General features: G+C 39.3%; 1 protein-coding gene across 5 annotated transcripts; it reads right to left on the reverse strand.

Moving 5' to 3' along the window:
* Nucleotides 1–12: 12 nt before the first annotated feature.
* On the reverse strand, nt 13–15,790 carry LOC139939344 (uncharacterized). 5 transcript variants are annotated; one of them, XM_071935145.1, is made up of 11 exons: nt 15,659–15,774; nt 14,640–14,714; nt 12,996–13,142; nt 11,580–11,722; nt 11,005–11,172; nt 8,670–9,646; nt 8,028–8,068; nt 7,546–7,864; nt 6,948–7,156; nt 5,825–6,100; nt 13–4,527 (listed from the first exon to the last, which is right to left on the reverse strand). In XM_071935145.1, the coding sequence occupies exons 1-11, from the start codon at nt 15,704–15,706 to the stop codon at nt 4,309–4,311; spliced, it is 2,622 nt and encodes an 873-aa protein (XP_071791246.1). In that variant the 5' UTR covers nt 15,707–15,774; the 3' UTR covers nt 13–4,308. The 5 variants fall into 5 exon arrangements, with proteins under 5 accessions (XP_071791246.1, XP_071791244.1, XP_071791245.1 ...); XM_071935143.1 differs by having other exon boundaries at nt 15–4,527; nt 15,602–15,790; XM_071935144.1 differs by having other exon boundaries at nt 15–4,527; nt 12,996–13,145; nt 15,659–15,767.
* Nucleotides 15,791–16,999: the final 1,209 nt, after the last annotated feature.

Raw genomic sequence — 16,999 nt, forward strand, 5'->3', positions numbered from 1 at the left:
GTTTGCAATTTTACAGAATTGGTAAAACAAAAACTCGTCTAAGATCACAGATTTACATAAAATGTACACGGTCTAATTATGATGATAGTAGAAAACATCCCTTGAAATATTTCTGTCAGAAATGTCATATTTGATGAGATATAGATGAGTCATAGGTTTTTCACTATTTTCTCATGACCCAAAATGGCTGATCGATCTCAAACCTCTACAGGTTTGTCAGTATATGTGAATGGTCATGGTGGATTACATTAAGTGCTTACTCTGCAAGCAACTGTTTTGTTAGCAAAAACCAATTCTGCAATGTTACCAATTAATTATTGTACAAAACATTTCTTACGGGTAAACTCGGGTAAACTCGGTATGGTTTGTCAAACGATTCGTTAATTATTTGTATATAAGCTTTATCAGGAACAAGTCTTTCTTTTAGTCTTCTCATTATTTTGTTTTTGTAAATTGAAGTACCGCTACCGTTTACAACAGAAAAGGAGCAAACAAACATTATTATATGCATTGTAATGACCGGTTTAAAGTTAAATCATGTCCATTGTCCACATGAGTTTCTCTCACACACACAATTAAAACACACTATGGCTGTGTTTGAATGAATTGAGTGACTTGGAGCCGAAGCCATCCACTGTGGCTTGATCGTCATGGGGACATGTATTGAAGAACATGAGGTCCGTGGCAACACCCTTAGCAACAGCCACAACCGTAGCCACCAAATTTAACATGGCAACCCTTCAAGTTCATTCCGATTGTTAAAGACCATTGAAACTAAAAATACACAATATTTTGTGTTCATACTATGTTTTACCCTTTTTCCTATGGAAATGCAAGGAAAAAGACCCCACAACTATAGGATGGAGTTTGACCAACACAAAATCCGTGAAAAAAAGTTGGGAGTCCTAATCAAGAATCGAGTGTTACTCGTGTCTAACCTCAAAGAAATGTTTTTTCCTGTGTCTCTCACAGAAGATTTCTGCAGACTTCTCGTGACACATTGCCCTCGTACAACCACTCAGATAAACATGCCAAAACCAACATGGCTCGACCCAAAGAAGAAATAAATAGTCTGGCCCTTTGTAAACATGACATCATGCCGGATTGATGTGGTGTTAGACAGGAAACATGACCACCAATAGCAGCACTACAACATTACATGGGGTTTTGGATTTCTTTTCAATGGCACCCTACTTCAAGATAGAGGGCGCTGTTCCATAAACCAATTACCCAACTATAGGCGATATTATTTTCTCTCGCTTGTTATCTTTTGTGGGTATTGAAACAAGTTAAACAAAAGCAGTGACGTTTTGTACATGGCTCTGCAAAAAATAAAATTTTAAAACAAAAGAGGAAAGTTTGCCGTTTTAAAATCTACACTGGAATGACTTACTCATAGTTTGTCTAATTGAATTGTGTTAAGAAAGATTTACATGTATAAGAGGGTAAAATTAACCATAGAACTTGGTCGTATTTCATGACCCTACTGACCACAAATTTTGCGCTTACTGAACCCCGTATAAAGCACTAAGCACATAATTCTAAGGGATGTAAGCGCAGAATTCAAGGGTAAGTCAGAGCCATGATATCGGGCCCGGTTTGAGGAAGATTGCTCAACACAAAATAAAAATCATAACTAAATGATGGATGCATTGATAACAAAAGAAAAGTGCAATATAAGTCTTTTTCTTGTCATAATTTTTTAATAATTAAGAATTTTTTGGGAAAAACATTTGTTGAACAAACAATTAATAGCTCAATCCGTTTGTCTTCTCTTTAAAGGGAATATACCATTTTTGGTAATAACTCCCAAAGTTAATTACCATAAAAACTTACTTGATAAGACGCACTGAAGCTGTTAATATTGTATAACATCTTCAGAAACGATTCCCTTCTAAGAAATGCAGTTTTACAGAGGGATTCAAAACTATTTCAATCTAGAAAAAAAAAAAGGATTCGGCCTGAAATGTTTCTCAGGTTGTGTATTCCAATAATGGATTATTCTTCATGTGTGGACATAACCTCTCCAGATAGTCTGCGATATCTCAAAAAAAAGATACAAGATTTTGAAATGAATTTTCACAGGTTAGTTTGGTTGTAGATGTCTATATTTATATAAGTTTAAAATAATAAAACGGTTCCATAAACCTAAGGTATAGTTTCCTTTAACATGTAAATTTAATCAGCTACAGAAATGCAAGGAAAAACCCACCCCGTTTACAAGTTAAATAAAATACATGCAAAAAAAGGATTATGTTAATTTTAATGTTCACATTTGTTTAAAATTATACCAGTTATTCTTTCAACTGTAAATATGGATGCATATATTTGAGAATGTTTTTACCGTGTTTTATTATTTATTGGGATACTACTGTCGTTGGCTAAAATGTTTTCTATGATCTACCTGGCTATTTATTAATGTACCTTTTCTACTATTGGAAATAACTTTATGCAAATAATTTCAATAAATGAATATTCTCAAGTGTTTTGGATATCCAGAATATTTTGTTTGCAAATAATGTGTCAAAAAAGTTTACTTTATTGTGGGAGAATTATGATCTGAATTTGTTTCAAAGGTGTTAAAAAAAGAAAACAAAAAACATTGGCGTGGGGGGGGGAGCATCTGTCTGGTTTGAATTGGCATGAAGAACAATAGACTTGAAAAAAATAACAGAAAACCAGACAGATAGACAAACAGACAGATGGACAGATAGACTACAGGCACTATCAAAGTTTTTTGTTTGCAACAAATGAAGTGATAAATGGTTTTAAAAAACCAAATTGTTCAGATATCTTTCCGATTCAAATGATTTAATGTTAATTATAAATTCACTTCTTTGTGAAAATTCAAGGATAAGTAAAAACAATCTCTGATAAAAAAAGAAAACAAACAAAAACAATTTGATTTTAAAGAACTTTAAAAAAGTCAAACTCTGAATCTTAGTGTATAAATTAAAAAGTAAAATCAAACTGAAGACAAGTTTTTGTGAACATATTTTAACTAATTTAATTTCCAGGTATGCCTAGCTTCAGTACCTAAATCTTTCAGTGCCAAGGTCGAACATGTACGGTTTTATTATAAGTATTCCGAATGCGCCATTATTGAACCTGTATGATCTCCTGAAAGTATTCCATAACAACATTATCGTACATGTATGATCTATATTAAGATAAGTATTCCGAAAGTGCCATATTTTATGTTCTCAAAAAGTGCCATCAATCCAACCTGTAACCAATATCTTAAGTGACCAATAACAGACAGTTATCTTGCGAGGGCAATCACTCTAATGCATAATAATATTGACTTTTTAATTGTACCACGGTAACAAAAATCAGCAAGATTTTATTGTTTGGCTAGAAAGATTTTTTTATTATCTTCCAAAACAGAATTTCAAAAAGAAAAACAATTCTAGGCATTTTAGGTTCAAAATGCAAAACAAAAAGCGTGCACTGAAAGAGTGAAATGAATGTTCTATGTTGGACCATCCAAAGTTATCAACAGTTTCCAGCTCGTACAGAGAGCATTGCTTTAAGTGATCAGGGGTCGATTTCACAAAGAGTTAGGACTTGTCTCATCTCGAGTTAGGACGAGTAACTCGTCCTAACTTAGCATCAATCTTAAGGTGTGCATGCTACAGTGCAGGGTTGGGACTCGTCCTAAGTCTTAAGATTAGTCTTAAGTTAGGAAGAGTTTTGTGAAATCGTCGGCAGACCCCCTTCCCAACCCCAAGAAGTACTTGAAGCTGACTCAGGCTATTTATCTATCAACTTTTTACACATCTGTTTAAAGTCCTATGTGGTATTCAACCCCCCTCCACTGCCTTACTCTTTGTCAAACGCAAACATTTTGGTTTAATCATTTGGGACGATCCCTTGGCCTTCAACATAAACCTTCCCTATTAACCTGGGCCCAATTTTATAGAGCTAATAAGCACAAAAATTTGCTTAGCATGAAATTTCTTCCTTGATAAAAACAAGATTACCCAACCAAATTTCCATATGTTGCACATTGCTTGCTACAGGTATTCAGCTGTTGTTTGCTAATCCTGAAAATTAGGTGGAAATTTGGTTGGTAATCCCGTTTTTATCAAGGAAGAAATTTCATGTTTAAGCAAATTTTTACGCTTAGCAGCTCTATGAAATTGGGCCCTGTTTGCAGCAGATTTCAACTCTTTATACCACTTTTCCAGAACAACCTTCTATTCGCAGGGAGTCCCATCAATATGTTTCACATTAAAATTAACAAACTACTGAATCAAAGAGATCTACTTCACTCCAAAGTATAAAATCCTACTAATTTGATATGTACTATGTAGTCCCACCTTCAAATACTTGTTGCTGTTGCGGCTGTTGCTGCTGCTGTTGCTGTTGCCGTTGCGGCTGTTGCTGCTGTTGCTGTTGCTGTTGCGGCTGTTGCTGCTGCTGTTGCTGCTGCTGCTGCAGTTGTTGTTGGTGCTGCATATACAATTGCTGCTGTGCTAAATCTTCCGGACTTTCTTGAGACTGGTCTGAAAGTCGCTTTGGACGCTGCATACAAAAATATGAAGGAAAAGGTATGACAAATACACCACTGTGTTGTTTAGGAGACAGCTTGACAAAATTTTATAATAATAATAACAATAATAATAATATGATATCTTGTATGGTTTACGGTAGCACCGTGTAATGATAATCTCCAAATGAGTTGGGGTGCACTTCTGAAAAGAACTGTTGGTGGTTTCAACTCGACATTTTGATCAGTGCAGAAGACGATCAAAGCATACTGATCGAAACATGAGTTGAAACCAACGGTTCTTGTCAGAACTATCACTACTCAATTAGAGAATTATCATTAAATGCTGTTACAGCAAACCTTACTGTTTCATATTTCCGCCATGCAAAGTTTCAAATCCTGCTTAATAATAATAATACATTCATATAGCGCCTAATCTATTTTCATGAAATGCTCTAAAGCGCAACACAAATGATGATTTATTTAAGCATAGAAAGGTACACAGGAATAAAAACACATTTAAAATTAAATGACAATAAATTCTTACTGAAAACACAATCCAACAGATTATGCACACAAATAGATACAGTTAAAACCTGAGATTGCTCAAAAGCTTTCTTTTAAAAAAGTGTTTTAAGTTTACTCTTAATAATAGAATTATTATTAAAAAACATTTATATAGCGGCAAATCCATTAAAAAAAAAACATAAGAAAACCTATAACATTTAACCACGAAAAGTAGTCATGAAAATGTCAAATTTAAGATCCACAAATGTGATCATTAAAAAAATAAAGGAAAAAGTATGCAGATATATAAGCAATCAATCACAACAGTAGAAACCATGTAAAATGAAAATAAAATCATGAACAAATTATAAGATCCACAACAGAAAAGTATTTAAAATGAAACCAGTATAAAATGATTTACCGTCTCCACTTCTCGAATAGATACATCCATGTTATTCCACATTTTGAGGGCAATAGCAGAAAAAACCCTTTCTCTCATAGTGCATAACCTAGTATTAACACGCTGAAATGTAGTCTTGAAATGTAGTTCAGGAGTTCAGGAGGAAATGGCCCATGTGTAAAAGATCACTTAATACCATGTAGACTTTTTTTAATTAAACTAACAAAGGGGCTTGAGTAAAGACTAACTACCTACCTTTCATTACATATGCATACTTAAAGGACTAGTCGTACCTCACACCACCACGTTGTTTGGAAGACTGCTTTAAAAAAATTATGTAAACTGACAAAACGGCTTGAGGGAAGACTAACTATCTCCAAACCTTTCATTACACAAGTACATGCACACTTAAAGACTAGTCTTACCTCAGGTGGTTCTTCTATTCGTATAGGGTTAGCAGTTCTCTTTGGTTGTACTCTCTTCCCCGCCAGCTGCTGTTGCTCGGGGGAGTAATACGTCACTCCCCCGAACGTTTGGGATGGAGCCCCTGGGGGTAGAGGTTGAACTCCTTGGGGTAGAGGTTGAACGGGCGGTGTCTGCTGGTTGATTATCGGCTGGACTTGTATGGGAAGGGGTTGGGTAGGTTGGGGTAAGGGGTGTGGTGGAATGGGGTGGGGTTGTGAGCGAGGAGGTGGCATGTTCTGAAAATAGAACGGAAAATGTTACCAAGTTTTTTAAAACTGATTAAATGTAAAACAAAATAATGAATATGGCTCTGATTTCATTTCAACCAGAACTATTAATACAATATTCTTCTTAATTTGTTCTCTTACACCGATACTCTTTCCCGGTTTCTTTCCCAGATGGGATGGGATTCGACCTTTGCATTACCAGAGAAATTACCTTGCCACTATACCACCAAGCTAGCCTAGTGGCTAAAGTCAGCTTGAAAATTTTAGCAGCGGTTACCGCAACAATTTCAGAGATTTTTAATCAGAGATAAGGAACATAATTGGGTTTTTTTCTTCAAAATAACATCTATTAAATTGTTGCAGTACCAGCTGCAAATACAAAGGATGCAAACTGGCACCGGGCCAACTTGCTCTAGCCATTAGATTTGCTCAGAGGTCTAGTGTCAAAACATCTTCTCTAGCATTGCAAAGGTCATGGGTTCGAGATGTTTCATTTTTAAACATCTCTTATATCGTTGCGGTACCCGCTGCCAAAACATAGGATTCGAACTGCCTCTAGCTGCCAGGCAACCTAGGTAGTCTAGTTGGTAAGACACTGCTCTAGAATTGCAAGGGTCGTGGGTTCAAATCCCACCCGAGTAACATGCCTGTGATATTTTTTCACAGGACTCAGGAAAGTACTGAGTATACAGTGCTAACACACATCGGTGTATGGGTAAAAACCAAAAACTTATATCACAATAAATGAAAATTTAACCATTTATTTTGTAAAAGTTCTTAGTTTGGAGGGAGGTGAGGGATGGGAGGATTTATCTAAAATACTCGCTAAGAGACGACAAATACAGTTTATACTCACTGGTATGCTCACTGGTACAGTACCCTGAGGGAACGGTTGTATGGGTACCGGGCTATTCAGCTGGTACTGCTGTCCAGGTGGGCCGCCGTAGTTGACGACAAAATGAGAAGGGGGCGAGGGGAACGCCCCCTGTTGATGGGGAGGTTGCTGTCTAAGGGGATGGATAATTGACGGGTTTGCCATGTGAGTGGGAGAAGGATGCTGCATACCTACATTGAGGAAAAACAAATGAACCATGGAATAATTTAAAAGTGAAACAAAAAGTTGCAACGCCTATGAAAGTTTTCAATTTAAAGGGTAGAGTCAAGTACTCCAAAATTTAATGATCATATCTACTTACTTGGTGAGAAGCATTGCAGCTGTTGATAGTTTAAACTACTTTGAGACAGGCTTCCCATCGAAGTAATATGGTTTAGATAATTTTTCACCAAAACAAATTTGAATCTTAGAAGTGATTCCTGCATGAATCAGATTTCTGAGGGTTGGTGTCTGTTTGCTTATGTACCAAATCCATCAAACTCATTTCAACTGTGGGAGGGTTAGGTAGCATGCATGCTTCCATATTTTACAAACTGATTTGAAGTTAACGAGAACTTACGTGGGTGAATCGGCACATCTCCTTGCAGAATAATCCCCTGCTGCATCACTGCCCCCGGTAAGACCGATGGCTGAACGACCACACCCATCCCGGGGGGTGTGGCCCCTCCACGCACGGGCGGGGCCGTGTTCCCCAGGGTGTGCTGCGGGGAGCTTGTCACTGGTGGCGTGTTGCCTTGCCGCTGGTACCCTGGTTGGGGTGCCTTGGGAGTGGCTTGGTAGAACTGCGGAGTGTTTAAGACGGCTTGGGGTTGGGTGATGGGTGCCGCATCGGCCGGTTGACGCTGACGCTGGGAGGAGTAACGCTTCGGTCTGGGCGGCTATTTAATAATAATAACAAAAATAATTTATTCTTCACAAAGAATTTTACTTAAGACGCTGTACAGGAAATCACAACAACATACAGTAAACGATTCAATCTGTTAACAAAATAATAGTTAATTAAATACCATAGAGTAATAAGCACAGTTTCAATTGACGTACCTCTCTTTTGTCTCCACCATCCTGAGGTGATTCCACTTGATCTGAGACAAAATTAAAATAAAAGATAACATCAGCGTTCTATATTGTTATATTTCTCTTGAGTTTTAATAAGAACTCAAAAAATATCTTGCAGCTCAAAATATTTACTAAGCCAGTAACTCTTCTTACAAGCTCAGAATCTAAATGAAAAACACTCTCTACATAGATCAACTTGGTTTTAACAAATATAGGCCTACTGTTTTAGTTGAAAAAACACTAAGAGACAACTGATCTTATTTTTTAAGGGTAGGTTTGTTTTCATACAAAACATGTTTCCACACCCAAAATAATTGGAAGATATTTGTCACAGACAGACTCAAGGTCTGAAAAACACAAGACCCACGGACTTTTCCCAGTTGAAAGTTTACTGGCCCGGCGCTAAGTTTACTGGCCTCGAGCCTGCAGTCCTGTTTTATCTCAAGCCCTGTTAAATGGGTAACTTTTGTACGGTCCTTTTCTACAGTTGTCGCCAGTAGTGCGCGTGCTCAGACCTACGGGAGCAATGCTGAGCATGTGCGCGCACGCTCAGAGCCGAAAAAAAGGACCTTAAAGTCTGCTGCCACCAGCGTCTCAAAAGTCTGTCATTGTAAGAAGAATATTTACCAGTTGGTTCTGGAGTTGGAAGCAGTCCTTGTGCCTTGGTGCGTTGGCCTTCAATTTGACGTGACTCATCTTGTTTGTTGTCATCTATGTTCATCTTACCCATCTGGGTCGTTACGTCCCCTGACCACTCTTCCTCTTGATCATCTGGTTCTTGCTTAACCCGCTGACGACGATCCCGTTGATACGACCTAGGTTTACTAGGTTCTTGTTTTGTCAAAGCACTGGGTTGTGAACCTCCATCAGACCACCCTGTTGTGGTGTCTTTGGGTTCGGACTTAATATTCTGGCGTGTCACCACCCCAGCCCAGCTACCTCCTCCTCCGTTCCCGGTTTGTTCTTGCTGGGCCGGCTGGCGGCGATCCCGCTGGTAGGATCTGGGCTGTCTTGTTTCCTGTTTCCGGGGATCGGCGCCTAGTGGGGGGAAATCCTCTGTAATCGTTTGCCGGTTCCCTCTTTCATTGTCTCTACCTCGTGTATTCATCCCGTCATGCTGACGATCCCGACGGTTTGAGTTACTGTTAATCCATTCACTTTTATGTGGTATAGCTGCATTTTCATCAGTATTCGGGCCGCTATGGTCAAGGTTATCTCGCCCTTGACCTCTGCCTCTACCGCGACCTCTTCCACGACCTCGTGACCTCCCAGACCAGGGATGATCACTGCGCGTGTAATTTGGGCTTTTATCATCGCCATTGTTCGTTTCTGGGCTATCGTTATGGCTAATTGACTCCTCTGTTTGTCGTTTGTTTTCATACGCTGGTTGCTGCCTACTTCTGGTGTTTCTTTCATATTGAGGGGGACTGGTCCTCTCTGACTGGTCATAGTTGTTGTCTCTCCCGTTGCGCCTCTCGTAACGGTCTTGTTGGTTGTACCTCGGACGCCCCCTGTCTCCTCGGGGGCCTCTATCTCCTCCACGTGAACCTCTGTCGCCTCCCCGCTGTCCTCCATCTCCACCGCGGCGACCTCTGGACGGTTTTCTGAACGGAAAAAAAAAATTAAGTAAAAAATTATCTCAAACTGTTTCAGACATGCATAAATGAAAGTCACCAGAACCTCTTGACACAGACCAAAATTATCTCAAACCGTTTCAGACTTTTATAAATGAAAGACAAGGCATTTCTTTATCCTCTTGCATGGAAAGTACTATTTTTCTCTTCAACACTTCATGTATGGATGATGTCTGTAGGCACAAATTAATTTTGGACAGACTTACGGCGGGCAAGTCCGAGCATTCCAAGATTTCAGCAAACAATAGCAGATTATCGGCCATGGAAGATGACCCAGGTTCTGCCAATCACAGTGAATGCGTATTCTATTTTTTTTGCATGACAATTTCAAATCCAAAACTAATTATGCGAACCTTTGTTTCCTCTCTTTGTCAAGGGTTTCATTGAGGCAACGATATTTTCAAAGGGAAGCGATTACTCAAGAAGCTAAAAATGAAAATAAAAGGATTCCACGCTGCAAAAAAATCTTTTCAAAAGTACCATTGTAAAGTTGTTAAATGTCAATTGTATTAGGGCTGAATGAAAACATGCCTGCTACTTCATGGAGGGAACAAAAGCGATTGCCTCCATGCCCCCTGGTCAAAAACGAAGCATACAGGCCTTGGGACCCATATCACGAAACATCAGCTGATCGTATTGAAGCTGTGCAAATCCGAGCTGCCAGATTTGCATCGGGTGACTACAGCAAGAAAAGCAGCGTGACCGCAATGAAAAAGAGCCTGGAATGGGATCTGTTACAGGAGAGACGGCTTAGAGCACTATTGACTCTATTCTACAAAGCAGCCACCCAATCCGCAGCCATTGACATTAAGTAAATTGACCACCAACAAAGAAGCCAGACATCATCGCCCTACAATCAGACAAACATCATCCTCCTCATACAGGAAACTACCCACCCATAAGGACTGCTTCAAGTTTTCCTTTCTCCCCAGAACAACTGTACAATCAATTCTCTCCCAGCATTAATTAGACAATCACCCACCGTAGACAACCTAAAGGCCCGGTCACACACGAGAATGTTAACAATGCACGCCCTCGATTGGTTGAATGAGCGTGGGCGTATTCTGCATGGAGCATTTCAACCAATAGTATGCGTTCTCTTTGCTGCATGATCGTTATCGTTATCGCTGCAGTGTGACCTGGCCTGAAAGCATCAATTAAGTTCTAGTGGTCTACTTGAACCTACCAGGTGGGGGGGGGGCTCTTCACTAAAATGCTTGCTGCCTGCTTCTCGTCAGCACCCTGTGCTGGATATCCACCAGATGGAGTTTGCACAGTAGCTAACAGATACAGAACAGAGGGAAAGTGTAATATAATTTCAGACCCACCTGTGTTGATTGGAGAATCCAGACGTAGGTAAGTCGTTAGAGCTGCGTACATCATAGCCATACACATTTACCATTTCCGTTCTTGACTTTGGTGCTTGATCAAGCATATCAAACTTGTCATGGAGCCATCTGTTGTCATCCTTCCACAACTGTTTCTTATCCTTCGGTCTTGAGAACAGAGAAATAAAACATTGAAGATTGAGAAAGTTGGGAGTAAACTCCTTAAAAAGTAAAATTTTTAGAGTAAACTTATGCATCCTAGTCCCAATTGCTTCTCTCTAACCAGTAGTAAATGGGTACCTGTGAGGGCAGAGATGGTTCTTGTGGTTGTGATCGAAAAACTGGTTGTTATTATTATTATTATTATTATTTATTTATTTATTTATTTATTTCTTGTTTATCGTTGGAAACCCATTCAGTAAGAAAAACTCACTGATCTCCCATGGATCCCAGCTAATAACAATCTACAGAAGTGCACTTAAGATAAAAGATTAAACATTATTATTAGCAACAACCCTGTTGCCAGGCTAGTGTCAATGGTGAGGTTGAGGGTGATTTACTGTTTGGTTCCTTACTTCTGTTCTTCCTCATCATCCTTGGTTACCATGGACCTGACATCATGCATATAGAACGGGCCACTTCTTGGGATGTAGGCTGGATTCTTCAGGTCCTGGTCCGCATCCAGGTTCTTCTTGCTCTCCTCATCTTCTAAATCCTTCTTGGAGTCAAAACAACGAGAAATAAGTTATACTTCTTAAAGGCAGAGGACACTATTGGGAATTACTCAAAATAATTGTTAGCATAAAAAATTACTTGGTAACGAGCAATGGAGAGCTGATGGTAGAATAGAACTTTGTTAGAAATGGCTCCCTCTGAAGTAACAAGTTTTCGAGAAAGAAGTAATTTTCCACAAATTTGATTTCAAAACCTCAGAATTAGACTGCGAGGTCCCGAAATCAAGCATCTGAAAGCACACAACTTCGTGTGACGGTTTTTTTTATTCCATTCTTATCACGCAACTTCAACAACCAATTGAGTTCAAATTATCACAGGGTTGTTATTTTGTGCATATGTTGAGATACACCTAGTGAGAAGACTGGTCTTTGACAGTTACCAATAGTGCCCAGTGTCTTTAAAGAAATCAAACATACTTTTAGTATCACTATTAAGTAACCTATTCAAAACTTTAAGATAAGATTATGGATGGTGCAGAATTAGCCATTTATAGTGTTACCTCAGTAACGCTTCTCAGATTCAAATTTAGGGGCATAAAAACAAAAATCTTTTTTATAAACCTCATTACCTTGGAGTGAAATGTTTTTCTCACAATGCTCTATACATGTAATATCGAAAGCTACTAAAGGCTTCTAAATATTAGGTTTTTTTGCCATTAATTTTAAGAGTGATTACCAAATGTAAACCTTCCCTTTAAAAATGATTTAATATTTTGTAGGCCAGAGCGACTAGTGAACTTTATTACTCATCTAGTCGCACCTCAAAAAGTGCGGCTTCGACATAAGTCGCGACTAATTTTTACCTCCCAAGATGCATTGCGGGATAAAGTTTGCCTCAGGCGCAAGATAGTAAAATTCACGCTGAAAGGATTGTCACTGCTGTCTGATTACGTTTTGCTAGTAAGTTATGTTGTTGTGAATAGTCGTGAGCGACACAATTTTTTCACAAAACAGGTGGTCGAGACTTTTTTTTTGTAGTCACAATTTATCTTGTAGTAGTCGTGCCTGCAGGATTAACCTAGTAGTTGAAAAACGGTAGTTGAGACTAGTAAACATTTTCTAATAAATTATGTTGTCGTGAATAGGTGTAAGAGACACAACTGTTTCATCAAACAGGTGGCCGTGACTATTTTTGTAGTAGTCGCAACTAACTTTGCAGCAGTCGTGGCTGCACGATTTACCAAGTCACGACTAAACCACTAGTTGCACTACTCGCGCAAGCTTAATATTTTGTCACCTCAGCACATCTTGTCTCACCTCTTCCTTCCTTTCTTCATCAGCATCTTCTTCACCATCTTCCTCTGCATCATTTTGGCTGTCATCCTCACTGTCTCCTACAATCTCACCATCTTCAATCTCACTATCTCCATCCTTCATGTGGTCAGCGCCATCTTGAGCTGCGACCTGCTATTCAGTGGAATTCGAGTAAGATGAATATCTTCAAGACACTGGACACTATTGGGAATTACTCAAAATAATTTTTAACTTAAAAACTTACTTGGTAACGAGCAACGGAGAGCTGTTGATAGAAAACATTGTGAGAAACAGCTCCCTCTGAAATAATGTTGTTTTTGAGAAAGAAGTAATTTCTCAAATCAAATATTAAAAGACTTCAGACCTGAAGCCTTTTTAAGGCATCTGAAAGTACACAATTTGTGCAACATGGGTGTTGTTTTCTTTCATTATTCCGTTGCAAATTCGATGACAAATTGAGTCAGAATTTTCACAGATTTGTTATTTTGCATATATTGTTTGAATACATTGAGTAAGAATACTGGTCTTTGACAGTTACCAAAGGTGTCCAGTGCCTTTGATATTCAAATCAGGCTTGATCGGGAGATTGCTAGATTCTTAAAGGCAGTGGACACTATTGGTAATTACTAAAAATAATTGTTAGCATAAAACCTTTCCTGGTGACGAGTAATGGGGAGAGGTTGATGGTAAAAAACATTGTGAGAAACGGCTCCCTCTGCGAAGTGCCATAGTTTTTGAGAAATAAGTAATTTTCCAAGAATTTGATTTCGAGACCTCATATTTAGAACTTGAGGTCTCAAAATCAGCCATCTAAATGCACTCAACTTCGTGTGACAAGGGTGTTTTTCTTTCATTATTATCTCGCAACTTCAGAGACCGATTGAGCTCAAATTTTCACAGGTTAGTTATTTTATGCATATGTTGAGATACACCAACTGTGAAGGCTAGTCTTTGACAATTACCAATAGTGTCCACTGCCTTTAAAGCGCAGTTGGTCTCCAGCAGTCTCCTAACAACATACAGAGTAAACTGTCTGAAATGTTGAGTCTATCAGTCCTTCTCAGAAACACCAAACTGGTTTCCATGACAGGAAAAGCTTGGTGCTCTTGATGTGAAAATGGAACTCCAAGGGCCTTTCTCAAACCCCAGCGTGTGGCGTGTCATGGCCGAGAGGTTAAGAGCACCGGATTCAAGCTCTGGTGTTTGATCAGCAGCGTGTGGGTTCGAATCCCGGTCGTGACCCTTTTTACATAAAATTGAGGAGGTAGTGCTTTCTGCTCTACCGGCCAGGCTTCAATACCCAAGCCTACATCCGTATGGACTGTAAAAGGGGTAACCCTGTTTCAGCCCTAGGAGTAGGTGGCAACGACCTCTGGACAAAAATAATTGTAGCCCACACCTTGAAGTGGCTTTCAGGCCTTGTGTGTCTGGCGACTTGCATAAAAAAAATTGTTTTTAAAAAGGCTTCGTCTCTGACTCTGGCTTGGGCTCTGCGCGCTGCGTATACAGTGTAAAGGCAGCGACCTTCAGGCCTGAACTTTTTGGAGCAGCATGCACGCAGCTTGGTGGTCAGAAAAGCAGATGACCCAGGGAGCTAGAGCCCAAGTCAAGGTTTGAGAAATGCCCAAGATTAAGATATCTTTTTACCTCTTTTTGATTTTCCTCAGCGCTCTCATAATCATCAGTGTCTTCATCTTCCCTGTCCAAAATGGTATCACTTTCCTGCAGAGCAAAGTGTTCATTAAAACATACATTTTTACTTGTTTTGTTCTGTTGGCGTTGCAGCCTGTTGTCTAGTTCCAACCCTATCCCTGTACACTTTGGTCTGGTCACAAATGTTGGATGGCCCTCCGATGTTCTAGTTCTTCCCATTCAAGTTCAGAAATCAGATTGCTGACACTATCTTTCCTGTTATTTTTAAAAAATAAATCTGGCAGATGGTCGTTGAACCCCCTCCAACTAAATTGTGGAGTTATATGGTAAGGTTAACATATTGATGAACTCGGTCTACCATGACTATGCTCATGATGTGAAAATGCAGTAACAGTTTTTTTTTCTTCTTTTTCCTTAACAAGTGCCAGTCATCCAGTGGACACTGTTTTGTGTATTTCACTTTCACTTGTTTCAGCTGAAAAATGTACAGCTAACTTTCATTGAACTTGCCTTTAAAACAGCATTACCTTGACACAAATCAAATGATGGCCCCACCTAGTTTGATTGTGTTATAAACCAGGCATCAATCAATTCAAATAATAATTTTGAATTTTTTAGACACCATTTATTTACAAATTTATTTATGCGGTTTTGCGGTTATTTTATGGGCATAAATAAAAAAACATTGCTAGACCTTAATAAGACCATTCCATCTTCTAATATAACAAAGTGATATCGATATGATTAATATCATTCAAATATTAATAGTGCTTAAAAAAAATACAACAGTCGAAAACACACACAAACAATCGGCCATGCATGAGCACTACAACAACGGCGGGTCACACGCGTTGAGCTTACAAAGTTGACCGGATACTGGGCACCACATTCAAGAATGTCATTTTTGTAAACAGTACAACACGATCTTTCATTAAATTTATACTAAGATGACTAACATGTCCTGACTGAGATTCTCCACCAGAGATGCTACCCTCTTCTCCCCCACTTCCTACCGTTTCACTATCGTCTCGACGTCGTCTTCGCACACTGCTATCAGCCATTTTGTTTCTAAAGAGTAGGTAGTGGGCGCGCGTTGAGCGAAAATAGCGCCCTCATTTTTACCACAATTGACTAGTCTTGTGTCGAGAAGTGTTACTACAGTCCATAACTCCATATAATCAGGGGTGAAAGGCGTTAATAAGCCACCACCAATCCCAAACAGCGTAACCTTACAGATTTGGAGTAATACAAGTTGATGTAAAGCATTTATTTCGAAATCTACCTCCACCCTTCCCAGCTTGGAGTTCCAATCCACCCTCATCATGCACTTCCCCACAAACTGACTGCTGCCCCGCCCCAAATTCAGGGGAGTAGTAGGTTACAAGGCCCAATTTCATGGCTCTGCTTACCGTAAGCACAGAATCGGCGCTTACGGAAGCAGGGAATTCTGTGCTTACGGCAAGCGTATTTCACGGGTTAGCTGCGAATTTGGGCTTCTGCGCGTGCGTACTCCAAGTTACTAGGCATTCTACGCTTACAAGGCTAGCGCAGTAATTCAGCGCTTGCACGTAAGCGGGGAATCGTCTTCGTAAGCGCAGAATTCGGCGGTAAGCAGAGCCATGAAGTTGGGCCCAGGTGTTGTCAGCCACCCTATCCAAAATACAACTCTGATTTAGGTTCCTAAGTTGGGTATTTTCACACAAGTAACTAACTTTGCTGCTAGCTAACAGTGAAAATTGTTGAATGTGTGAACGCAAACAAATACTTAACTTTGCTACTAACTTCTCTGCTAACCCCAAAAGTTAGCAGGGAATATTTCCACTGCTAACTCAACATAACAGTGGGACTTGTACAGCACCCCCACCCCCGACTACTCGACACCTCCTCACCAACAAACAATGAAGTTGGACCCAAGCTGTATACAACATTGAATAATACAACAGGTATTAAAGACAGTGGACACTATTGGTAATTGTCAAAGACCAGTCTTCTCACTTGGTGTATCTAAACATATGCATAAAATAACAAACCTGTGAAAATTTGAGTTCAATTGGGCGTTGAAGTTGCGAGATATGAATGAAATAAAAAACACCCTTGTCACACGAAGTTGTGTGCTTTTAGAGGCTTGATTTTGAGACCTCAAATTCTAAACTCGAGGTCTGGAAATCAAATTCATGGAAAATTACTTTTTCTCGAAAACTACGTCACTTCAGAGGGAGCCGTTTCTCACACAATGTTTTATACTATCAACCTCTCCCCATTACTCGTTACCAAGTGAGGTTTTATGCTAATAATTATTTTGAGTAATTAACAATAGTGTCCACTGCCTTTAATCAGCTTGTTTTCACATTTTC

This window comes from Asterias amurensis, chromosome 7 (genome assembly GCF_032118995.1).
Source record: "Asterias amurensis chromosome 7, ASM3211899v1".
NCBI lineage: Eukaryota > Metazoa > Echinodermata > Asteroidea > Forcipulatida > Asteriidae > Asterias > Asterias amurensis.